We start from the raw sequence: 16488 nt of genomic DNA, 5'->3' as shown, positions 1-16488 counted from the left end.
TTAGCTTCTGACCTGCTCTTGTATTTGTGGTGAGTCCCATTGAGTTTCTGATCAATGATAACCCCCAGGATGTTGATAGTGGGGGATTCAGTAATGTTAACACCATTGAATGCCAAGAGGCAGTAGTGAAATTGTCTGTTATTGGTGAAGGTCATGGCTTGGCATTTGTGTGACAAAAATGTTATTTGCCGCTCGTTCAGCCCAAGTCTGGATATTGTCCAGATCTTGTTGCATTTGAACATGGACTGCATCAGTATCTGAAGAATCGTGAAAGGTGCTGAACGCTGTGTGGTAATTGATGAAGCAGCTGAAGATGGTTGGGCAGATGATACTACCCTGAGGAACTCCTGCAGAGATGTCCTGGAGCTGAGATGATTGACATCCAACAACCACAATCGTCTTCCTATGTGTCAGGTATGGCTTCAACCACCAGAGAATTTCCCCCAGTACTCATTGATCCCAGTCGAATTCAGCCTGGATGTCAAGGGCTGTCACTTTCACCTCACTTTGGAATTCAGCTCTTTCTTCCATGTTTGGATAAGGCTATAATGAGATCCAGAATGGATTTGGCCCTGGTGGAACCCAAACTGGATGTTGTTGAGCAGGTGCTGCTTGATAGCACTGTTGATTCCTTCCATCACTTTACTGATGATCGAGAGCAGACTGATGGGGTGGTAATTGGCCGAGTTGGATTTGTTTTGCTTTTTACACTGAGGGCATGCTTGGGCAATTTTCCACGTTGTCTGGTAGATACCAGTGTTGTAACTGTATTGGAACAGTTTGGCCAGGGGAGCAGTAAGGTCTAGAGCATAAGTCTTCAGTACTATTGCCGGAATGTTGTCAGGGCCTGTAGCCTTTGCAGTATCCAGTGTCTCCAACCGTTTGATGTCATGAGGAGTGAATTGAATTGGCTGAAGACTGGTATCTGTAATGCTGGGGGCCACTGGAGTAGGCCGAGATGGATCATCCACTCGGCATGTCTGGCCGAAAATTGCTGCGACGGCTTCAGCCTTATCTTTTGCACTGATGTGCTGGGCTCTTCCATCATTGAGGATGGGGATATTTGTGGAGCCTTCTCCTCCAGTGAGTTGTTTAATTGTCCTCCACCATTCACAACTGGATGTGGCAGGACTGCAGAGCTTGGATCTGATCCGTTGGTTATGGGATCACTTAGCTCTGTCTATCACATTTTGCTTATGCAGTTTGGCATGCACGTAGTCCTGTTTTGGTGGCTTAGCAGATTAACACCTCATCTTCTGGTATGCCTGGTGCTATTCCTGGCATGCCCTCCTGCACACTCTGAACCAGGGTTGATCTATTGAATCTGGCTTGATGGTAATGGTTGAGTGGGGGATATGCCAGGCTATGAGTTTACAGATTGTGCTGGAGTACAATTCTGATGATGGCCCACAGCACCTCATGGATGCCCAGTCTTGAGTTGCTAGATCTGTTCAATTTAGTCTACCCCATTTAGCACGGTGATAGTGCCACACAACACAATGGAGGGTATTCCCAATGTGAAGGAGGGATTTTGTCTCCACAAAGCCTGTGCGGTGGTCATTCTTATCGATACTGTCATAGACTGATGCGTCTGCAGCTAGCGGATTGGTAAGGATGAGGTCAAGTATGTTTTTCCGTCTTGTTCGTTCCCTCACCACCTGCTGCAGACCCAGTCTAGCAGCTATATCCTTTAGGACCTGACCAGCTCAGATCTGTAGTACTGTTGCTGAGCCACACTTGGTGATGGACATTGAAATCTGCCACCCAGAGCACACATTGAGCCCTTGCCATCCTCAGTGCTTCCTCTAAGTGTTGGTCAGCATGGAGGAGAACTGATTCATCTGCTGAGAGAGGACAGTATGTGGCAATCAGGAGGTTTACTTGCCCATGTTTAACCTGAAGCCATGGAACTTATGGGGTCTGGGGTCACTGTTGAGGACTCCCAGGGCAACTCCTTCCCGCCTGTATACCACTGTGCCACCACCTCTGCTGGGTCTGTCCTGCCGGTGGGATAGGACACATCCAGGGAAGGTGATGATGGTGTCTGGGACATTGTAAGGCATGATTCCATAGGTATGACTGTGACAGGCTGATGCTTGACTAGTCTCTGAGACAGCTCTCCCAATTTTGGCACTAGCCCCCAGATGTTTGTGAGGAGAACTTTTTCAAGGTCAACATTGTCTTTTCTAGGCCAAGGTCGATGCCAGGTGATCTGTCTCTTTCATTTCTTTGAGACTTTGTAGCAATTGGTATAACTGCATGACTTGCTAGGGCATTTCTGAGGCCAGTTGTGAGTCAACAACATTGCTGTGGGTCTACAGTCACATGTAGGCCAGACCAGCTGAGGATGGCTGAAGGACGTTAGTGAACCAGATGGTTTTTTTCCAACAATCGACAATGATTTCATGTTCATCAGTTTCTTAATTCCAGATTTTTTTAAAAATTAAAGTCTGATTCCACCATCTGCAGTCGTGGGATTCGAACCTGAATCCCAGAACATTTGCTGAGTTTCTGGATTAATAGTCTAGCTATCATAACTGTAGGCCTCGCCTACTCCTAAAGTAGAGGGTGACGGTCGATAGTTATCTTTTTGACTAGAAGTCTCTGTTCAGTGGTGTACCAGAGTTCAGTGCTTCGTCTCTTGTAGTTCATACTAACAACGTAGACTTGAATGTAGGAGGTTTGCTGGTAAGTTCACAGATGACAGAAGATTAGTGTGATAAATAGTGAGGAGGAAAGCCTTAGATTACAGGATGATACAGATGGGCTGAATAGTAGCAAATATAATTTAATTTATGAAGTGAGAGGTTATGCATTTTGGGAGTATGGACAAGGCAAAGGGATATGCGTTAAGTGGTAGGACCCTAGGAAGTACAGTGGATCTGAGTGACCTTGGTGTGCGTGTCCATGGATCCCTGAAAGCAGCAGGGACAGGTGGGTTAAATAGTTAAAAAAGCATACAGGGTACTTACCTTTATTAGTCAAGGAATTGAATATAAAAATAAGGAAGTTATGAGGGAGCCATTTAAGGTTTTGGTTTGGCCACAGCTGGAGTGCTGTGGAGCTCTGGTCACCACACTATAGGAAGGATGTGAATGTGCTAGCCATTGACTTGGCTGTTGCCTGTCCTGGAGTGATTCAGTGAAATTGTGAAAAAGTTCAATTTTAGTGACCACAGAGCAGCTGTACTAAGTTGAATAAAGTTTGTGTTCTTTAACGTAGCTTCAAACTTCTTATGAAGTATTTATAAGTTTGATGCATCATAATGTTAAGGGTATTTAAAACCAGAAAAATATTGGTGCCTGTACCTTTTATGCTTCAGCTTGCTGAGTGTGTCTGTTATGGTTGTTTTGGACTCTGGCACCAGGATTTTGCCATGAGATTTGTCTACCTTGTACTTTGACCTAAAAATACTTGATGCCAGAGAAGGTGAAACCCATGACTAGGTTTGTACAAACCTAATTCAATTTCTTTCTGCATCAACAGTAAAAGAATGCGTGGAGCAGTTGGATGAGGATGAAGAGCAGGACAAATTGGTTGCATCACTATGGGGTGCGGAACGTTGTTTACGTGTATTAGAGAGTGTAAGTATTACACAGATCAACAGTGCTCTACCTCAATTTGACCTTTGGAAAGGGCCTGAAAGCTTCTAAAAAAAGCCTGATGAATATGAAAGCAGGGGGGTAGAGAAATCTCTGAACAGTCTTGGTTTCTTGTTGGCAGTCACATGGCAGCACAAAATCATGGCTCACCTATAATGGGCCCTGTCCAGGGTTTATTCTGCTGCATTAAGATATCACAGGATTATTAACATCATAAAGCTATTTCTGAGCATCTTGAAATGTCATTCAGATGTAGTGCCCAAACATTGCTCTGGTTAGTGAGTAGAGTAAGCAACTTTACTGTATCACCGGTCTAAATGCAATCTTTTCAGTCCAGGTGAGGCAGAGTTCACCTATTGGCACCTGCCTAACACTGAAGCGTTTATAGGTAGAAATTGTCCTAGACCATGATAGCCTAGTCATCTCTCTAAATCAGGCACTTTAAATGCTTCATCACAGCATGAGCAGCAAATGAAGCAAACACTGGGGCCTGGATAAAACGTCCAGCTAGGCTCTCTTCAGTGCTTCAGTTATATCACCAGATGGGCAATACCTGATGAGCTCCAACAAGACTGTCTAGGTTAGTAAAGTAGTGGCTTTGTGTAGTAGGAATGTTGCAGGAAAACTTTCCAAACAGAATCAGAGTTGAGGTGCTACCTAAATAAAAACCAAAAGAACTGCGGATGCTGTAAATCAGGAACAAAAACAAAGTTACTGGAAAATCTCAGCATGTCTGGCAGTATCTGTGAAGGAAAAAACACAGTTAACGTTTCAGGTCCAGTGACCCTTCCTCAGACTGATGGTGGCTGGGAAAAAGTCAGTTTATATGCAGAAAAAAGGGAGGGGGATGGGGTAGAGAGTAAATGATAGGATAGAGCCTAAAGAGAGAGAAGAGCAGTTGGACAGATATAGAAGTTGATAACGATCAGGCTGGGAGGGTGAATAGCTGTTAATGGGGACTGTTAGTGACTAACAACAGGTGGTGTGTAATGGCAGGCTATGTAGTAACAAGGCCTGGTGTGTGGAGTAGAGGGCTGGGACATGGGAGAGTTTAGGCCCTAAAATTATTGAACTCAATATGAAGTCCAGAGGCCTGCAGGGTCCCCAAGTGGAAAACGAGGTATTGTTGTTCTTCCCAGCTTGCGTTGAGCTTCGCTGGAACACTGCAGCAAGCTAGAGACAGATGTTGGTCAGGGAACAGGATGGTGCATTAAAGTGGCAGGCAACAGGTAGCTCAGGGTCTTTTTTGCGAGCAGAACGTAGATGTTCTGCGAAGCGGTCACCCAGTCTATGCTTTGTTTCCCCAATGTAGAGGAGACCACATTGTGAGCAGTGAATGCAGTAGATTAGAATCTGGGAAGTGCAGGTGAAGTGTTGCTTTACCTGGAAGGTATGATTGGGCCCTTGGATACTGGGGAGGGAGGAGGTAAATGGGCAGGTGTTGCACCTTCGGTTACAGGGTAGGGTGCCACAGGGCTATGGGGGTGCTGTTGGGGGTGAAGGAAGTGTGGACCAGGGTGTCCCAGAATGAGCGGTCCCTGTGGAAGGCGGACAAGGGAGGAGAGGGGAATATGTGTCTGGTGGTGGCATCTTGCTGGAGGTGGTGGAAATGGCGTCTGATGATGTTCTGCATGTGGATGCTGGTGGCATGGTGGATAAGGACAAGGGGAACCCTATCGCTGTTGCGGGAGGAAAGAGAAGGGGTGAAGGCGGAAGTGCGGGAGATGGATCAGACCTGGTTGAAGGCCCTGTCGACAACAGAACTGGGGAATCCTTGGTTGAAGAAGAAGGTGGACGTTTCCGAGGCTCCCTTGTCGAAGTTGGCCTCATCTGAACATATACGACGTAAACAGAGGAACTGAGAGAATGGGATGGAGTCTTTACAGGAAGTGGGGTGTGAGGATGTATAGTCCAGGTAGGGTGGGAGTCAGTGGGTTTGTAGTGGATATTAGTGGCCAGTCTATCCCCAGAAATGGAAACAGAAATGTCAGGGAAGGGAGGAGTCAGAGATAGACCAGGTGAAAGTGAGGGCAGGGTGGAAATTGGAGGCGAAATCAATGACCTTTTCTACTTCCAGACGAGAGAGGGAAGCAGCACCAATGATATCATCGATGTATCGGAGAAAGTGTTCTGGGTGGGGGCCCAAATAGGACTAGAACAAGGAATGTTCCACGTACCCCATGAAGAGACGGGCGTAATTAGGGCCCATGCGGGTACCCATGGCAACCCCTCTGACCTGAAGAAAATGAGAGGAGTTAAGAGAAGTTGTCGAAGGTGAGGGTGAACTCGGCCAAGCGAAGGAGGGCGGTGGTGGGTGGGGATGGTTCAGGTGTTTGCTCCAGGAAGAAGCAGAGAGCCGTAGGACCCTCCTGATGGGGAATGGACGTGTAAAGGGATTGCACATCCATGGTAAAGAGGAGTTGGCTAGAGCCGGTAAATTGGAAGTTTTGAAACTGATGTAGGGCGTCAGAGGACTCAGATGTATGTGGGCAGGGATTGGACCGGGGAGAGAAGACTGAGTCAAGGTAGGAAGCGATGAGTTCTGTGGGGCAGGTGCAGGCTGAAACAATGGGTCTGCCAGGGCAGTCCTGTTTGTGGATTTTTGGAAGGAGGTAGAAGCAAGCTGTGCAGGGCTGGGGGACTATCAGCTTGGAAGCAGAAGTGGGGAGATCACCCGATTAAATGAGATCAGTTACCGTAGTTGATACAGTGGCCTGATGTGTCATTGTGGGGTCATGGTCCAGGGAAAGGTAGGAGGAGGTATCTGAGAGTTGATGCTCAGCCTCTGTAAGATAGAGGTCAGTATGCCAGACGACAACAGCACCACCCTTATCAGCAGGTTTAATAACAAAGTCAGGGTTAGATCGGAGTGCATGGAGAGCAGTCAGTTCGGAGGGAAATAGGTTGGATTCGCTGAGGGGGGGTGTGCAGAGAAATTGAGGTGACTAATATCACGTCGACAGTTCTCAATGAACAGATCGAGTGCAGGTAAAAGGCCTGAGGGAGGGGTCCAGGTGGAGGGAGAGTGTTGGGCAAAGGGGTCTGTGGGATGGGGAGAGGACTGCTGCCCAAAGAAATGAGCACGGATGTGAAGACGGTGGAAGAAGGGTTCGGTGTCATGTCATGCCCGAAATTTGTTAAAGTGGGGACGCAGAGGAATAAAGCTGAGGCCTTTGCTGAGTACAGAACGTTCATCATCAGAGAGCGGAAGGTTAGGAGGGATGGTGAATACCTGACAGGAGGCGGGGTTGGGGGAGAGGAAGGTTCCAGAGGGAAGGGGAGGAGAGGAAGGTTCCAGAGGATCATGGGTATCTGAGTTGTTGCATCTTGTGGACCTTGATGCCTGAAAGGAAAAGAAAAAGTTTCTTGTTAGCATGACGAATGAGCTGGAGGATGAAGTACAACTGTGGAGTGTGCAGTGCAGTGTGATGCGATGCTGTTGGAGAGAAATGTTGAGAGTGCGCGTGTGAACCCACATGGCACTGATTGTGGATCTTGGGATGCAGTGAGAGCAGCTGTCTGTAGAATGTTGAACATCACGGAGATATCTATGATCCTGGGAGGATTCAAAACACAAGGGATGAAATTTCAGTTGGAATCCACGTGGGGTGAGGTGCTACCTGGGTGATTTTAAAGTTAGAACAAGTGTTCACTTTCAGGAATTAGACTGTCAGTCCCTGTCCCAACATTCCGTTCTATATCTTGTAGGCAGTGTGGTTTTTGACTTAAAAGTTGAAAACTGAGCTTGAGTACTGATTTGGTTAATGGAATCTTTGCCAGGACAAAGTTCCCTTCGTCTTTGTATTTGAATGTGCACAGAGAGTAACTGTACAGCTGGTAGGGATAAAAAATAGTAAGTGATTAAACAAGGAGTATTGTTCTCCGAATTAATGTATTGCAGTGAATATTTAAAACAGTTAAAATAATTCTGTGACAATTCCTTGAAACAAATATACACACCATCGCGCGCACATTGCGCTTTTGTGAAACTGTGTTCACCGTCAGGAGTGTACCATTATTCTGTAGATGGAACAATTGAAAAGGAGATTTCTGGATATCAATGATTTGGTCTGATTTACCTTTGGAGGCCTCCTGCCTGGTAGGTCACTGCCTACCGAACTATTCAAACGTTGGTTCATGGTACATGCAAGTGTGTTTGTTAGCCATAGACCATAAGACACAGGAACAGAAATTAGGCCATTCGGCTCATCAAGTCTGCTCCGCCATTCAATCATGGCTGATGAGTTCCTCAACTCCATTCTCCCGCTTTCTCCCCGTAACCCTTGATCCCCTTGATAATCAAGAACCTATCTATCTCTTAAATGTACTCAATGACGTGGCCTCCACAGCCTTCTGTGGCAGTGAATTCCATAGATTCACCACTCTCTGGCTGAAGAAGTTTCTCCTTATCTCCGTTCTAAAAGGTCTTCCCTTTACTCTAAGGTTGTGCCCTCGGGTCCCAGTCTCTCCTACCAATGGAAGCATCTTCCCAACATCCACTCTGTCCAAGCCATTCATTGTTCTGTAAGTTTCAATTAGATCCCCCTCATCCTTCTAAACTCCAATGAGTGTAGTCCCAGAATCCTCAAACATTCTTCGTATGTTAAGCTTTCCATTCCTGGGACCGTTCTCGTGAACCTCCTCTGAACCCGCTCCTGGGCCAGTACATCCTTCCTGAGATATGGGGCCCAGAACTGCGCACAATACTCCAAATGTGGCTGGACCAGAGCCTTATGAAACCTCAGCAGTACATCCCTGCTTTTATATTCAAGTCCTCTCAAAATAAATGCCAACATTGCATTTGCCTTTCTGACTACTGACTCAACCTGCAAGTTTACCTTGAGAGAATCCTGGACTACAACTCCCAAGTCTCTTTACACTTCAGACTTCTGAATTTTCTCCCCATTTAGAAAATAGTCCATGCTTTTGTTGTTCTTACCAAAGTGCATGACCTCACTCTTTCCCACATTGTAGCCAAGCCAAGGGCACTAAGCTTCGCCCACCCCACAATCATCCATCAGTGTAATCTTAACAAGCGGTTATGAGGGGAATTGGACTTTTCATTTATCTACTACGTTCATTATTCACTTGTGGGACTTGGGCATTTCTGGCTGAGCCAGCATTTGTTAACTATCCCTAGTTGCCCTTAAGATGGTGGTGTTTTTATGCATTGCTGCTGTTGCCTTTCAAGATGCTAGTCTTTGCAGGTTTGGAAAATACTGTCTAAGGTGCCTTGGTGAATTTCTGCAGTGTAATTTATAAATGGTACATTCTGCTGCTATTGAGCTTTGTTGTGGAGGAAGTGAACGTTTCTGGAGGTCACCCTATTAAGCAAGCTACTTTTTCTGGATTATTGTGTCAAGCTTCTTGAATGCTGTTAGAGCCATATTAACCCAGGCGAGTGAGGAGTATTCCATACTCTACTGACTTGTGCCTTATAATGGTTAGGCTTTGGGGATTCAGGATTCCTACCCTCTGACCTGCTTTTTGTAATCACTATTTAAATGGCTAGTACAGTTCGGATTCTGGTCAGTGGTAATCCTCAATGTTAATGGGGATTTTGGTGATGGTAACAGCATTACCTTTCAAGAGCTGATGGTTAGATTCTGTCTTGTAGGAGATGGTCATTGCCTGGCACTTGGGTAGCGCAAAAGTTATTTGCCAATTGTCAGCTGAAGCCTGAATGATATCCATGTTCTTGGTGCATTATAGTATTAGTAGACAGGAGTATGCTGCCTCTCCCCTCTTCCTCTCTCTCCTCCACCTCTTCTCCCCTATCTCTGCTTCCCCTTCCACCTCCTTCCATTAAATTGCACAGTTTAATTTATTTATTTTTCATCAGGTTACTGTTCACAATCCAGAAAACCAGGGTTATCTTATTGCGTATAAAGACTCCCAACTCATCATCTCTTCTGCTAGGTAAGTGTGTACCCTAAGTAATTTTGAATGAATTGTTTTCACAGGAGGCTACAATTACAGTGTAGCAAGTTTAGAAAAGGCGTAATAAGAACTTATCGTGGAAATAAAAACATAGTGTGTGATGTTTAAGATGGGCACTGGATACTGTTTTTATCTTTCTGTTCTGAAGAGTCATTCGACTTGAAACGTTAACTCTGTTTCTGTCTACACAGATGCTACCAAACCTGCTGAGTTTCTCCAGCAATTCCTGTTTTTCTTATTGTCTTTACCCTGTTTCCTACCACCCAGTAAATGTAAAATCGTATTTAACCATCTTTCCCCTCCAGTACAGAGGAGGCAAGCAATTGCTATAAATTCTCATTAGAGATCAAAGTTCCGTTAACCACCTGAACTTTCTGTCACAGATCTTGAAATGTTCCTACAGTGAGTGATTTGGAGAAATTGGAAATGTTTCCAGAAGTTTCCACTATCTGTGCAAATCTCCCTCCTGGGGAGAAAGCGAATTTGTTTTTGATGTGTGTTTATTCTGACAGTTACTACTGTGGTTGTTTTTAGACGAACTATCAGCAGTGTAGCTGGACAAAAGTACTGATTCAGAACAAAAATAATCATTGTGTTAACCTGTATTGTGGACAGTAATATCAACGAGTTTCTGGATATGTAGCAAGTATCTCTCTCAACCCCACCACCTACATCCTATTTGTTAATCCCTTGATTCATTGAACACTAAATCTTGCTAAGGGTTGCTGCTTTGCCTCTTTATTCAGCTACACACGGTTCAACTTCAATTCACAAAATCTTAACACAAAGGTGGAGACCGTTCAGCTCACTTTGTAGATGCAGGCTCTTACTTCCTTGATTTTTAAAAAAATATATTGATTGAGTCTTCACACTGGGTTCCATACATAGCAGTGTTTGTGACTGTCACTGCCACTGTATATTGGCTCTCTATTTAGTACACTTTTGTACAAATGGGCAGTGTGCATTCCCTTGCTCAAATCAATGACGAGTAGAGCTGAAATAGTTTCAAAGGAAGTGACTAAGTATTCACAAAAGAAAAATTGTGAAAGGATTGACGAATAGGACTGAATTTAGATATTTTTCAGAGTCGGCACAGGTGTATTGGACTTGCTGACAACTTGTGCTGTAAGATTCAAAGTAGGTGAAATGTCCTCGTGGTGGAGAGTCTGAACTGTGGACCTGTAAAGGTGATACACGCTTTCATGCTAACTGGTGTTTCATCGGGCTCTTTATGGGATCTGATGTATAATCGCCAAGTTCAATAAAAGCACAGCTTCATTCTTGTGAATATAATATGAATAAACTTTACCCCTTCGCTAGAAAACCAGCTTTTGATTTGTACAGGGGAAAGAGACAAATTAAGAAAGTAAAGCAGGCAAGCACTTATTTTGTGTTCAGTTTGGACTAGAGCATGTGGACCCAGACTTGATTATGACCACAGGCCAAGTATCACAATCAGACATTTTCTTCGGATTGTGTACCTAATCCTCTCTGTGCTAAATTTCCAATTGTGGCTGAGCGAGTTTGCTCCCTCTGATTAACCCAGCAGGCTTTAAGTCAGAATAATGAATTCAACAAAGCAAACTTGAAGTTTGAGTAGTCTCTTCATTTTGATTATTATTTTCCTCCTCAGTGTTGATTTCTGAAGAATTTGAGGCTTCTGCAAAAGATTTAACTGCTGAATAGTTGTGCTGTTAGTTAACCTGTTATTGCTGATCTGCTGTTAGTTCTGCTTTACTGTTTCATTCTATTGTACACTACTGTGACTCTTGAAATGGGATATGTCTGTTGCCAGCAGTTCTGATAGACGCAGACAGCTGGCTAAATCTTAACTGGCGTCAGCAGGTTCGAATTGGCCAGCCACAGTGTAGAATAATTTGTTCTTTGCTTTACGTCTGTGGTCTCTGGTACCTGACCCCAATCAGTCATTAAGAATGAAGTTACAGAAGAACACTTGATTTTCACTTGCCTAATTTCTTTATGCCTGACATCTAGATTAACATTCAATGCACTTAGTTCCTGTTGCAGATTTGCAGACACACTTATAAATTTCAGTGTTTGTCTCAGTCCTCAGTCATCTTTTTCTCCTCTGCGTTCCCCTGTTCCCCCCAACTCCTTGGAGAGAGAAACCTGTACCAGTTGCCTGCTTTTGATCGAGAGGTGGTTCAGTTTGAGCCAAATAAACTGGATTTTCTGCCGGCTTTCTACATTTAACCACTGAGTGGCACTCCATGCAATAGCAGAAAAACCTGAAACACGTGCTATGCATTTTTTGAGAGATAGTAAGAACTGCCGATGCTGGAGCCAGGGGTAACACAGTGTGGAGCTGCAGGAACACAGTAGGTCAGGCAGCATCAGAGGAGCATGAAAGTTGACGTTTCGGGTCGGGACGCTTCAGAAATTTTCTGTAAAAGGGTCCTGATCTGAAATGTCAGCTTTCCTGCTCCTCTGATGCTGCCTGACCTGCTGTGTTCCTCCAGCTCCACACTGTATTATGCTATGCATTTTTTGATGTGCTTTTCCAGAAAAAGGAAATCTGAAATATTCTATCAAAAGAAGACAACAACTTGTATATAGATGATACATCTAACAAAAGGTTGTAAGGAGCTTTACATAATTAAATTTAATCCCAGGTCATTTGTTGCAATATTAAGGCACCTGGCCAAAAGCTTGGTTTTAGGTGATTCGAAAAGAGAGTGCTAAAGAGGTAGAGGGGATTTGAATGTCATTTCCAGATCTTGTGGCTCGGGCAGCTGAAGGAACAACTGTCAATTGCAGAGAAATATAAAACCTTATTCACAAGGAAGGGGATGATGTCGATATAGTAATCCAAGAGAAACACTGAAATATTGAACAAAATCATAACGAGAGAGGAAACTAAGACAGAATAGGGCCTCTTAAAGATCAACAAGGTTACTTATGTGGAGAGCCACAAGGGATGGGTGAGATCCTAAGTCAATATTTCTTGTCAGTATTTACTGTCAAGAAAGACATAGATGCTAGAGAATTTGGGGAAATAAGTAAAGATGTCTTGAAAAGAGTCCACCCTAGAAGTCTTAAAATGCATTAGAACATAAAACAGTACAGCATAATACAGGCCCTTCAGCCCACGATGTTGTGTCGAACTGTTATCCTACGAAGATCAAACTACCCTGCATACCCTACATTTCACTATCATCCATGTGCCTATCCAAGAGTCACTTAAATGTACCTTATGTATCTGACTCCACTACCACCGCCAGCAGCGCATTCCACGCACCCACCACTTTTTCTGTAACGGACCTACCTCTGACATCTCCCCTGTAGCTCCCTCCAGTCGCCTTAAAATTATGCCCCCTTGTAATAGTCATTTCCACCCTGAGAAAAAGACTCTGGCTATCTACTCTATCTATGCGTCTCATCTTGTACAGCTCTATCAAGCCACCTCTCATCCTTCTTCGCTCCAACGAGAAAAGCCCTAACTCCCTCAACCTTTCCTCATAAGGCCTGCCCTCCAGTCCAGGCAGCATCCTGGTAAATCTCCTCTGCACCCTCTCTAAAGCTTCCACGTCCTTCCTATAATGAGGCCACCAGAACTGAACACAGTATTCCAAGAGTGGTCTAACCAGGGTTTTATAGAGCTGCAGCACAACCTCACTGCTCTTAAACTCCATTCCCCTGCCAATGAAAGCCAACACACCATATGCCGCCTTAACAACCCTATCCGTTTGGGTAGCAGCTTTGAGGGATCTATGGATGCGGACCCCGAGATCCCTCTGTTCCTCCACACTGCCAAGAATCCGGTCATTAACCCTGTATTCTGCATTCAAATTTGACCTTCCAAAATGAATCACTTCACACTTTTCCCGTTGAATTCCGTCTGCTGCTTCTTTGACCAGCTCTGCATCCTGTCACTGTCCCATTGCAACCTGCGACAGCCCTCCACACTATCCACAACTCCTCCAACCTTTGTGTCATCGGCAAACTTACTAACCCATCCTTCCATTTCCTCATCCAAGTCATTAAAAAGATCACCAAAGAGCAGAGGTCCCAGAACAGATCCCTGCAGAATACCACTGGTCACCGAGTTCCAGGCTGAATACTTTCCATCTACAGCCACCCTCTGTCTTCTATTGGACAGCCAATTCTGTATCCAGACAACCAAATTTCCCTGGATCCCATGCCTCCTTTCTAAATGAGCCTACCATGTGGGACCTTTTCAAAGGCAGATTAAGACAGATAAGACCCCAGGACTTTGTGGGAAGGTAAGGAGGAAATGGTGGGGCTCCTAGTGGAGATATTTGTATCAACAGCTATGGGTGAAGTACCCAAAGATTGGCGGGTAACTGATATTGTGCCGTTGTTTAAGAAAGGCTGCAGGGAAATACCTGAGAACTACAGACCTGTGTACAACAATCTGTAAGTTGTTGAAGGGGATTCTGAGAGACAGGATCTGCAAGTATTTGGAGAGGCAAGGACTCATTTGGGATAGTCGGCATGGCTTTGTGCATGGGAAATTGTGTCTCATGAATTTGATTGAGTTTTTTGAAGGGGTCACGAAGAAAGTTGCTGAGGGTAGTGCAGTAGACGTCTGCGTGGACTTTAGCAAGGCCTTTGACAAGGTACTGTATGGTAAGTTGTTTAGTAAGGTTAAATCTCACTGGGTCCAGGGAGAGCTAGGCAATTGGATACAAAATTGGCTTGACATTAGAAGACAGGGCGGTTGTTTCTCAGACCGGAGGAATGTGACCAGTGGTTTTCCACAGGGATCATGCTCGGTCCACCGTTATTTGTTGCTTACAGAAATGATTTGGGATGAGAATTTGAATTATGGTTTGTGGATGATACCAATATCAGTGGTATAGTGGACAGTGAAAAGGGTTATCTGGGAATGCAGGGAGATTTTGATCAACTGGGCCAGTGGGCTGACGATTGGCAGATGGAGTTTAATTAAGATAAATGCAAGATGTTGCATTTTGGTGTGTGAAATCAGAGCAAGACTTATGCAGTCAATGATAGAGCTCTGAGAAGTGTTACATTTCAGAGATCTAGGGGTACACATTCAACAAATGTGAAGCTGGAAAAGCACGGAAAGTCAGACAGCATCTGAGGAGCAGGCAAGATAATGTTTTGGGCCAAAAAGCCTCACCAGGACTAGGGGTTGAGGGATAGCGGTGGGAGGGGAGCCCAGAAATAGATCGGAGAGTTTGGGGCTAGGGGTAGGGTAGGTGATACTGAGGTAGGTGGATGCAGGCGAGGGGTTATTGTGGTTGGTCAGTGGGAAGGGTGGAGCGGATAAGTGAGTCAAAAGATAGACAGGTTGCGGGAGGAGAGGTTTTGAAACTGGCGTAGTCAATATTCAGGCCATTAGGCTATAAGCTCCCAAGGTGAAATAGAAGGTGGTGTTCCTCCAGTTTACATTTGGCCTCACTCTGACAGTGGAGGAGGCCAAGTGTGGACATGTCACCAGGGGAGTGGGTGGGCAAGTTGAATGGATGGCAACCGGAAGGCAGGGTTGGTTGCTGCATGCAGAAGTGACTGCTGACGCTGCCAACCACATGACGACCACTGACCAGGTCACTACTTCTGCTTCTGACCACGTGACTGCTCGTGTGTACACCCATTCCAGTTGCAGTCTCCACCCCCATTCCTCACTCCAGCTCAACACTCAGCCCCAGACCTGATCCCTGCCGGGTATTCACCATGTCCCACAGACCTCCCCCTCACTGAGGCTGAATGGTCAGTCTTCAGCAAAGGCCTCACCTTCATTCCTCTGCGCCCACTTGTGAACGAATTCCACGCACACCTCCATGTTGAGCACTTTTTCTTCTGTCTCTGCACCTGTTTCTTTGAATGCAAATTCAACCCACCCTCTGACACCCCCTTCTTCTGCCTCCAGCAAACTCCATCCTCCTGGACACCCCCTTCCAGCCTCCTCCTCTCCCTCCCTCTTCATCTCCAACTGTCACTGCAACATCAATTGCCTGAATCTCTCCACCCCTCTCACTTATTTCAACCTTTTCCCATTGGAACGTGCTGCCCTTCTGTCCAACCTCAACCTCACCATTAAACCCGCCAACAAGGGGAATGCGGTGGTAGTATGGCAAACTGACCTCTACATCGCTGAGGCCAGACGCCAACTGTCTGACACAACCTCCTACCTTCCCCTCGATCACAACTAGACCTCTGATCACCAAGCCATCGTCTCTCAGACCATCAACAACTTCACCACCTTGGGAGATCTTCCGTTCACAGCCTCCAACCTGATAATTCCCCAACCCCACTCTGCCCATTTCTATCTCCTATCCAAAATCCATAAACCCAACTGCCCCGGTCGGGTCTCTGTCTCTGTCTCTGTCTCCTCCTGCTCCGCCAAGCTCATCTCCTCCAACCTCGACTCCGTTCTTTCCCCTTTGGTCCAGGAACTCCCCGCCTGTATTCAGGATACAACCCATGCCCTCCATCTTATCCAAAACTTTCAACTCCCCGGCCTCCAACGCCTCATCTTCACCATGGACGTTCAGTCCCTGTACACATACATCCCCCGCGAGGATGCCCTTAAAAGCCCTCCACTGCTTCTTCTCCCATAGGCTCACCCTACGCACGCACCATCAACAGTGCCTTCTTTGATTCCTTCAACTTCCTACAAACCAAAGAGGTGGCTATGGGCATCCACATGGGCCCAAGCTATGCCTGCCTATTTCTAGGATTCGTGGAACAGTCCCTCTTCCACAGCTACGCCATCACCATCCCCCACCTTTTCCTCCACTATATTGATGACTCTATTGGTGCTGCCTCTGCTCCCAGGATGAGGCATTCTCCTTTTGGACTTCCCAGATATCCTCCTACTTTAGAGACCGGAGTTTCCCCTCCTCTGTTGTTAAGGATGACCTCAACTGCATCTTACCCCATTTCCCATGCTTCTGCTTTCAAATCCTCCTTCCCCTCCCCACCCCCACCGCCCTCC

The 16488-nt window shown here is 45.7% G+C and overlaps 1 protein-coding gene across 1 annotated transcript in view; it reads left to right on the top strand.

Annotated features, from left to right (window-relative positions):
- waplb (WAPL cohesin release factor b) overlaps nt 1-16488 on the top strand; it is a 189195-nt gene that overhangs the window by 130660 nt on the left and 42047 nt on the right. The window contains exons 11-12 of the mRNA XM_048616249.1: nt 3487-3584; nt 9445-9521. Of these exons, the coding sequence (XP_048472206.1) occupies nt 3487-3584; nt 9445-9521 (175 nt within the window). The remainder of the gene's footprint in view (nt 1-3486; nt 3585-9444; nt 9522-16488) is intronic.

Source organism: Rhincodon typus, chromosome 34, assembly GCF_021869965.1.
Source record: "Rhincodon typus isolate 14 chromosome 34, sRhiTyp1.1, whole genome shotgun sequence".
NCBI classification, from domain to species: Eukaryota; Metazoa; Chordata; class Chondrichthyes; order Orectolobiformes; family Rhincodontidae; genus Rhincodon; species Rhincodon typus.
Note: the sequence above shows the minus strand (reverse complement) of the source record. Positions and strands in the feature narration are given on the sequence as shown.